The sequence below is a fragment of the Ranitomeya imitator genome, chromosome 2, assembly GCF_032444005.1.
Source record: "Ranitomeya imitator isolate aRanImi1 chromosome 2, aRanImi1.pri, whole genome shotgun sequence".
In the NCBI taxonomy this organism is placed as follows: Eukaryota; Metazoa; Chordata; class Amphibia; order Anura; family Dendrobatidae; genus Ranitomeya; species Ranitomeya imitator.
In genome coordinates this window covers 116,151,642-116,160,006 of record NC_091283.1, presented here as the reverse complement: position 1 = coordinate 116,160,006, position 8,365 = coordinate 116,151,642, and the positions used below count along the sequence as shown (strand labels likewise).

The 8,365-nt window shown below is 49.2% G+C and overlaps 1 protein-coding gene across 1 annotated transcript; it reads left to right on the top strand.

Annotated features, from left to right (window-relative positions):
* Positions 1 to 562: 562 nt before the first annotated feature.
* MEX3C (mex-3 RNA binding family member C) lies at positions 563 to 7,889 on the top strand. The gene is made up of 2 exons (XM_069747172.1): positions 563 to 1,002; positions 4,025 to 7,889. The coding sequence occupies exons 1-2, from the start codon at positions 723 to 725 to the stop codon at positions 5,212 to 5,214; spliced, it is 1,470 nt and encodes a 489-aa protein (XP_069603273.1). The 5' UTR covers positions 563 to 722; the 3' UTR covers positions 5,215 to 7,889.
* Positions 7,890 to 8,365: the final 476 nt, after the last annotated feature.

Genomic DNA, 8,365 nt, shown 5'->3' with positions numbered 1-8,365 from the left:
ATAATAATAATAATAATAGACCCCCCTCTTAGTCTGGTGTTACCGCACACGTGCTGAGCCAGGGAATTGGCACATTTGATTCTGTGATAAGATGAATGGTGTTACCCAAAACTACACCTCGCCCTGCAAAAATCAAGCCCTTATATGACTATGTCACCGGAGAAATAATAAAGTTACTTGTAGTTGAAGAAAGAATGGGGAAAAAAATGAGCCGGTCATGAAAGTGTTAAGGACGCAGGTATCAAGAACTCATCCCTTTAAATCCATAGGTGACAGAGGGAAGATGACCCCGCCCCCTGCGATATCGTCTGACTCCGCCCCGTCCTGTCTGTGACCTGACCTCACTCCACAGACTCTGGCCCTCCCACTGATGTCACCAAAGAAAACCCCGCCCACTAAATCATGCACTTCCTCTTCCTTCGCCTTGCTAGCCCGAACACCCGCCCTTCCTGCGTAATTGTCATTTGGAATCCACCAATCACAGCCCAGAATAGGTTTTCTTCACTCGCCAAACAGCCAATGGCCTGTCGGCCTGTTGTGCAGGGGGCGGGCACTAGAGGCGTGTGCAGCCGGGTTCGGAGAAACAAAGAGAAAAAAAAGGAGTGGGAAGAAAGGAAAAGTGGAGCGGCCGGGCGCAGGCGGAGGAGCCGGTGCGGGCGGGAGGGCGATGTCTGCGGGATGCATGAGTTGATCGTCCGCTGTCTGAGTGCGCTGTGATCGCCATGCCGGGCGGCGGTGGAGGCGGCGGCACCGCGGCCTCCTGGACCCCGGAGCTGGAGGAGATCCGGGTGAGGCTGGCCGCACTGGAGGCCCCGGTGGAGGCAGAGGAGGAGGACAGGCCCGAGGAGGAGGAGACGGCCGTGTATCCCGAAGAGCTGCTGCTGTTGGGGGCGCAGTACCCGGAGCAGGCCGCCGTCACCGTGCGCAGGAAGAGCGTCAACACCAACGAGCTGGTCCCGGTGCCCAGCTCCGAGCACGTCGCCGAGATCGTGGGGAGGCAGGGTGAGTGCGCCCGGGGAGAGGAGAGGGTGAGTGCGCCCGGGGAGAGGAGAGATGTGAGTGCGCCGGGGGAGAGGAGAGGGTGAGTGCGCCCGGGGAGAGGAGAGATGTGAGTGCGCCGGGGGAGAGGAGAGGGTGAGTGTGCCGGGGGAGAGGAGAGGGTGAGTGCGCCCGGGGAGAGGAGAGATGTGAGTGCACCGGGGGAGAGGAGAGGGTGAGTGCGCCGGGGGAGAGGAGAGGGTGAGTGCGCCGGGGGAGAGGAGAGGGTGAGTGCGCCGGGGGAGAGGAGAGATGTGAGTGCGCCTGGGGAGAGGAGAGATGTGAGTGCACCGGGGGAGAGGAGAGAAGTGAGTGCGCCGGGGGAGAGGAGAGAAGTGAGTGCGCCGGGGGAGAGGAGAGGGTGAGTGCGCCGGGGGAGAGGAGAGGGTGAGTGCGCCCGGGGAGAGGAGAGGGTGAGTGCGCCGGGGGAGAGGAGAGGGTGAGTGCGCCGGGGGAGAGGAGAGGGTGAGTGCGCCCGGGGAGAGGAGAGGGTGAGTGCGCCTGGGGAGAGGAGAGATGTGAGTGCGCCTGGGGAGAGGAGAGATGTGAGTGCACCGGGGGAGAGGAGAGAGTGAGTGCGCCGGGGGAGAGGAGAGAAGTGAGTGCGCCGGGGGAGAGGAGAGGGTGAGTGCGCCCGGGGAGAGGAGAGGGTGAGTGCGCCCGGGGAGAGGAGAGGGTGAGTGCGCCGGGGGAGAGGAGAGGGTGAGTGCGCCGGGGGAGAGGAGAGGGTGAGTGCGCCGGGGGAGAGGAGAGAAGTGAGTGCGCCGGGGGAGAGGAGAGAAGTGAGTGCGCCGGGGGAGAGGAGAGAAGTGAGTGCGCCTGGGGAGAGGAGAGATGTGAGTGCACCGGGGGAGAGGAGAGAAGTGAGTGCGCCGGGGGAGAGGAGAGAAGTGAGTGCGCCGGGGGAGAGGAGAGGGTGAGTGCGCCGGGGGAGAGGAGAGGGTGAGTGCGCCCGGGGAGAGGAGAGGGTGAGTGCGCCGGGGGAGAGGAGAGAAGTGAGTGCGCCGGGGGAGAGGAGAGAAGTGAGTGCGCCGGGGGAGAGGAGAGAAGTGAGTGCGCCGGGGGAGAGGAGAGAAGTGAGTGCGCCGGGGGAGAGGAGAGAAGTGAGTGCGCCGGGGGAGAGGAGAGAAGTGAGTGCGCCGGGGGAGAGGAGAGAAGTGAGTGCGCCGGGGGAGAGGAGAGAAGTGAGTGCGCCGGGGGAGAGGAGGAGGAGAGGAGAGAAGTGAGTGCGCCGGGGGAGAGGAGGAGGAGAGGAGAGAAGTGAGTGCACCGGGGGAGAGGAGGAGGAGGGGAGAGAAGTGAGTGCGCCGGGGGAGAGGAGGAGGAGAGGAGAGAAGTGAGTGCACCGGGGGAGAGGAGGAGGAGGGGAGAGAAGTGAGTGCACCGGGGGAGAGGAGGAGGAGGGGAAGAGTTGTGAGTGCGCCCCTTTTCATAGGATTTTGCTCACTGGCTTTACCTGGGGTTAGAGGGCACATTTTGTTATCAGCTGGAGGCCTTTAAAAGTTTGTTTCAAAACCTAAAAGGTGTGAGTGCCCCCAATCCTCACCGCTGCAGTAACATCCTGACTGATAGCAGAGATTGGCTGCAGGGGTCATGATCCATCATGGTGCTGAGAATTTCTGGTGCAGGCAATGTAAGCGTGGATCTGTCCCATACAACCCCCACTTTAAAATAATGGTTCAGGAATCCCCTAAAAGACTATTGAGAATAAAGTTCCTGTCTCTAGTCCCATGTCTGTGATGACCGAATACTTCTCACAGCTGAGAGTTTGCTACAGTTGTATCCAGTCTAAAGAGAGAAGATCCTTTGGGAATTCCAGATGGATACAATGTAGCAGATATGTGGACAGGAGGAGTGTGGATCTTCACCGGTATTGCAGAATCTTTTAGACAGGTGCAGCCGTTTCATTGTGGGCAGTCATGTGGCAGTGATGTGTGCCCGCACCCGTGTCTTTCATAGGCGAGGACGGCTCGGGGGAAGGGCAGGCTGCTGAGAAGCCATTGATCATTCACTTAGAATGGGATGATGACGTCATTGTATTTTTACAGCATGACATCGTTCTGCTGCCCAGAAGTCGCCGGCTCGTATCATTGACGAGCTATCGGATGAGATTTCCAGGAATAGGATTATGTAATGGATGGGTAACATGACCCAGGAGGCGCCGCTCCGGTGTCGGGAAAGCTCCCTCCGATTAACGCAATCTCAACAATAGCTCATTTTCTGATGACCCGTTCCTTGTAAATGGGTAAAAATTAATAAATGTTGTCTCAAGGACGGAGGGATTTTTTGATTCTATAGTTTATTGCTCGTTACTTACGTTACTGGCCACCTCTGCAGTCTATCAGAGGTGGCCAGTAGTGATGAGCGAGGATGATCGCCACTCGATCTCGTGCGTCTGTGTACTCGGGTACGCATCGAGTATCATCGGTGTTCGAGCGCCATGCTCAAGGCCCCGCTTGTTTCACTGTACGTAATACTCTGTGTAGCCAAGCACCTCGACGCACGCTCGCTTATCAACAGTGGCCAGCCTTCTAGGCAAGGAACACGCATCTTGCAAGGGCAGCTCAGCCATGTTGCTGGTCCATTGTGTCCGGTCATCAGCGTGCCCTTCCACCAGCACCACAGAAGACAGAACGCGCGCCGTGCGCATGCGCAATCTTTGTAGTGCTGGTTCCATCTGAATGGACCCATAGGACACTGTCACGACTGTCGTTTCCTAACACCAGTCTTCGATTTGGTCAGTTGCTATGATACAGCAGGGGGGGGTCCCCACTTATCACTTGATTATACAAATGCCCCTTTAAATGCATTTAAAAATGAGAAAAATTATACAAAGTCCCTTTGTGATAAAATTACGGGCCCGACCCTGAGGCTGCACTACTGGGGATCAGAGGACATCACAAGTTGACAATTTTATGGGTTTTCATCCTCCGAGGCCTTATTATTAATCTATTTTTAATATTTTCCTTTTCCACCTCCCCTTTAGGCTGTAAGATCAAAGCTCTGAGGGCGAAGACGAACACCTACATTAAAACTCCGGTCAGAGGCGAAGAGCCAGTATTTGTCGTCACTGGAAGAAAAGAGGACGTTGCCATGGCCAAAAGAGAGATCCTCTCGGCAGCCGAACACTTTTCTATGATCCGAGCATCTCGTAACAAAAACGGCCCCGCCGTAGGCAGCACCCAGTGTACCCCCAACCTTCCAGGTCAGACTACAGTTCAAGTGAGGGTACCCTACCGGGTGGTCGGCCTCGTGGTGGGGCCAAAGGGAGCTACGATAAAACGAATCCAGCAGCAAACCCACACCTACATCGTCACTCCGAGCCGAGACAAAGAGCCGGTGTTCGAGGTCACCGGGATGCCGGAGAACGTAGACCGGGCCCGGGAGGAGATAGAGATGCACATAGCCATGCGCACCGGCAACTTTATCGAGCTGAATGAAGAAAACGATTTCCACTATAACGGTACCGACGTGAGCTTTGAAGCAAGCGGCCTGGCATCCAACTGGTTAAACGCCACCGCTCCTGGCCGAAATAAAATGGTCTCCAACTACCGCAACGATAGTTCCAGTTCTTTGGGCAGCGGCTCTACAGATTCCTACTTCGGAAGTAACAGGCTGGCCGATTTTAGTCCAACCAGCCCGTTCAGCGCAAGTAATTTCTGGTTCGGGGAGACTATGCCCGCCATGGCCTCGGAAGATCTCACCGACACCTCTGCTTTTGATCCAGTACCATCTCCTTCCGAGACTATCTGGGCTCCTTTCGACCCAGCAAATTCCCTCTCCAGCTTTGGAAACGAGGTCGGCGCGAAATCTCAGCGTCGCGGCAGCATGTCTCCCACTTTTCCCGAGGGCATGGAGTACCCTCTCCCGAGAAGTATTAGAAGTGACCTTTCAAGCACAAACGAGGGTGGGCTTCCCATCTACATCCCGGCCTTCTCCAATGGTACCAACAGCTACTCTTCTTCCAGCGGCGGCTCCACGTCCAGTTCTCCGCCCGAGACCAGGCGGAAGCACGACTGCGTCATCTGCTTCGACAACGAGGTCATCGCCGCCCTGGTTCCCTGCGGCCACAACTTCTTCTGCATGGAATGTGCTCACAAGATCTGCCAGAAGGATGTGCCCCGCTGCCCGGTGTGCCAGTCTCCGGTCAACCAGGCCATACAGATCCATTCTTAAATGTATTGCAGATATTTATCTAAAAACCAAACACTCTATAGCAATCTTCCTCTAACACGTATATATACATCTATATAGTCGCATATATGGAACGGGCGAGAGTCAGGCTGATTCTAGAGCAAAAACTGCTGCTACCACCTCCTTATAACAAGTTACCGCATGCCCAGGATGACTACGGGGGTGTCCAGCTAATTGGCATTAAGACGTTCGATGTCGGCATAGTGTACACGGTAAATTATGATTTCCGGTTAGTTTACATTCACAAATATGTTTACATAGGTGGAAACAAGTGTCTGGATTTCTATTGTCAATTCCACTGCCTTTAACGAGTCATTAAGACGAGGATCGAAACGAAGCTGCCTCCTCATCTGAGCGTCTTATCATTTTTTTTTTTCCAGCCACCTCCAGAGCTGCATTCAGAATTCTGCAGCTGGCGCTTCCTGCTTAGTTTAGTGTCTGCAGTAATGACTCGTGTAAAGTTATTGTACTTAACACCAGTAAAGAAAATTAAAACTAGGAAATCCGAGGGGTTGGTGGACCGCCTTGTAGGACAGGTTGGCAGCGTGCAGAATTCTGAATGCAGCTCTTGATATTGACTAATTCTGCAACTAGAGGATGTGGAAAAGTTCTGCCACTGCCTGAACAAGATTTGCCAGTGATGAAACAAAAATTGTAGTGTCATACATTCTTTTAGAGAAAATTTAAACAGTAAACTATCAATAGAAAGTTTTCTTCCCATCGATTGGATCGGCTTCGAAGAAATTTTAAGAATAACTAAATTTTTCAAAGTTCCGATTCTTTGTAATCTCCGTCACCTTATTTTGCTTCCAAATTTCCATGCTGAAAAGTCCTGTTTTATCTGCCTTACTTTAGGCACGGAAGTAGCTGGTTTGATCTGCAGCCGTACCAAGACTCTGTACTCTTCTGTGACTATCCTCCGTGCTCACAGGGGCAGTGTGAACATGGGGGACCCTCACAACGGAGATGGGGGTCCTTACCGATCAAATCAGCGTCTCTTGGTGCACGAATTAGGCAGATAAAACAGCTCCATCAGCACGAAAAGGAAGCAAAATAAGGCAGATTACATAGACTTCTGACTCTGCAAAAGTTGATCTTTAATTTATCATTAAAAAAAGTTTACTTTTTAAGGACCACCAACCCAAAATATGGCCGCTTGATTCCCCAACCACGAGTGTGCTTTATAAAAGATGTTCAGATTTGGAGATGCGCGTCGAAAAATTTAATATGGCAGTATTGCAATTTTTATTTTATTTTTAATTTTTTTTAAATCGGCCGCCCCACACCCCACCACCGAGGGGCGCTCTTAGTGGAAACACTACCACCACAAGGACTGTATGGTTTGCCAGTTTATAGAAATCTCTGGATTAATTTTGAAAGCTTTACAATGCACAACGCAGCTAATAGCGGAGGCTCCATTCCTTCTATTAGTCTGATCAAGTCACTCAATCTGTCGGGAGAGAAGAAAATACGAATTTATTGTAAATGTGAATAGTTTTTTTATGAGCCAGCCGTGACTTGAATGAAAATTTAGCTTTATGTAACCAAGGGAAAGGCTGGGAATTTTTTTGACTATATTCTTCTATTAAATATATATTTTTTACTTTTTAGTTTTTTTTTTTGTTTTGTTTTTCTTTTTTCAGGACACTACTTGACCTGGTCTGTAATAAGTGAGTTACCATCGGCGCCATATTATGCATTTCGGCAGGTGTAGTTCTATATTTTATCTATTTTGTTTTTTTCTTTTAATATTTTTACATTTCAGCCTGTGGATTTATTTAGTTAAATCTTTTAAGTCCAGAATATTTATAAATACATATTTTATTTTTTTTTTTTGTGGCTAGATCAACAAACAAAAAAAAAAAAAAACTAAAACAAAAAAAACTAAGGATTTTTATATTTTTTTTTAAACTTTTTTCTTTTTCTTTTTCTTTTTTTTTTTTAAATTTTTTCACAAACACAAAACTGAAGCTGTCTAGTCCGTGTACTGACTATTAAATATAAATCTTTATTTTTTATTTCCACTTGAAGTTACATTTCGTATAAATATATATTAAAAAAAAAAAAGTTTACAGATTTATCGTTCTGGGATTATTTTTATTTTAGATTTTGTTTTTTTTTTGGGGGGAGGGGGGAGATTGGGGGGTCTAATATTTGCCTTGATGGCGTATTATTATAATGTATTGCAAACTTTCGATGCTAATCGCTTTGTAGAATAGCGTGAGTCAGTATTGGAACATTTTAGCTGCCGTCTTAGCAAGTTCGCACGAACATTTCGCCAAGCATGTGTTTTATATATTTAAAAAAATAATAATTAAAAATCTATTACTGCATCGTACACGGCAACTAACAAGCCAAGGAGTTACCCGATACATTAGATGCGTGTACCATTTATATTAACGACAGATCGTTAGTAGGGAAAATCTATTACTATTCTTTAGTATTTGCTAATTTTACTACACTTTTGTTATGTATATGTAGGGACGTCTAGGGATTATAAATTCAGTTTGAGTAAAGGTTAAAAACCATATATTTTATGATAAAGGGCCTTTAACTTATTACGGCCAAAGCACTGATATTATATATTTGCTGTAAAGAGAATTATAAGAGTTTTATTTTTTGGATATTAAACGTTAATAAAGACATGTTTCCATTAAGTTATTTCTGCCTTTTATTGACGGTATATACTGTACTACGCTGCACATCCCCTTATACACTGTGCTGCGCATCCTCTATATACCACACAGGACACCTATATACCACGCCACACGGGATTTGTTCACTTTGGTCTGGTCACTTGTAATGGCGGTTGTAAGCCACGTCCGATCTGCCATAAGTCCAGACGCCAACACTGTCCTCATGGGCCTTTTATAATAACATTTGACCTGGTGTCTCCTCCATTCTCTTCCCCTCAGGGAACACACACTTCTCTCTTCAGTTCCTACTAATGTAATTCTCTCTGCTTTGTCTTTTCCTATCAAATTTGATCAGTAGACTCCCGGTAAGGCATTAACTGTGAGAAACCATCTACTTATATACATCATATACAGTAAGAGACAGACTATAATAACTTTTACTGTGACCCCTGAAAATAGCACTGCGCATTATACTCCCTAAAATGAAGTACACTGTA

Bases quoted from the DNA above. Each gene is read 5' to 3' on its own strand.
- MEX3C (XM_069747172.1), top strand. From the start codon at position 723: ATGCCGGGCGGCGGTGGAGGCGGCGGCACCGCGGCCTCCTGGACCCCG. The intron at 1,003-4,024 runs GTGAGTGCGCCC...CCTCCCCTTTAG, and splicing joins CGAGATCGTGGGGAGGCAGG to GCTGTAAGATCAAAGCTCTG.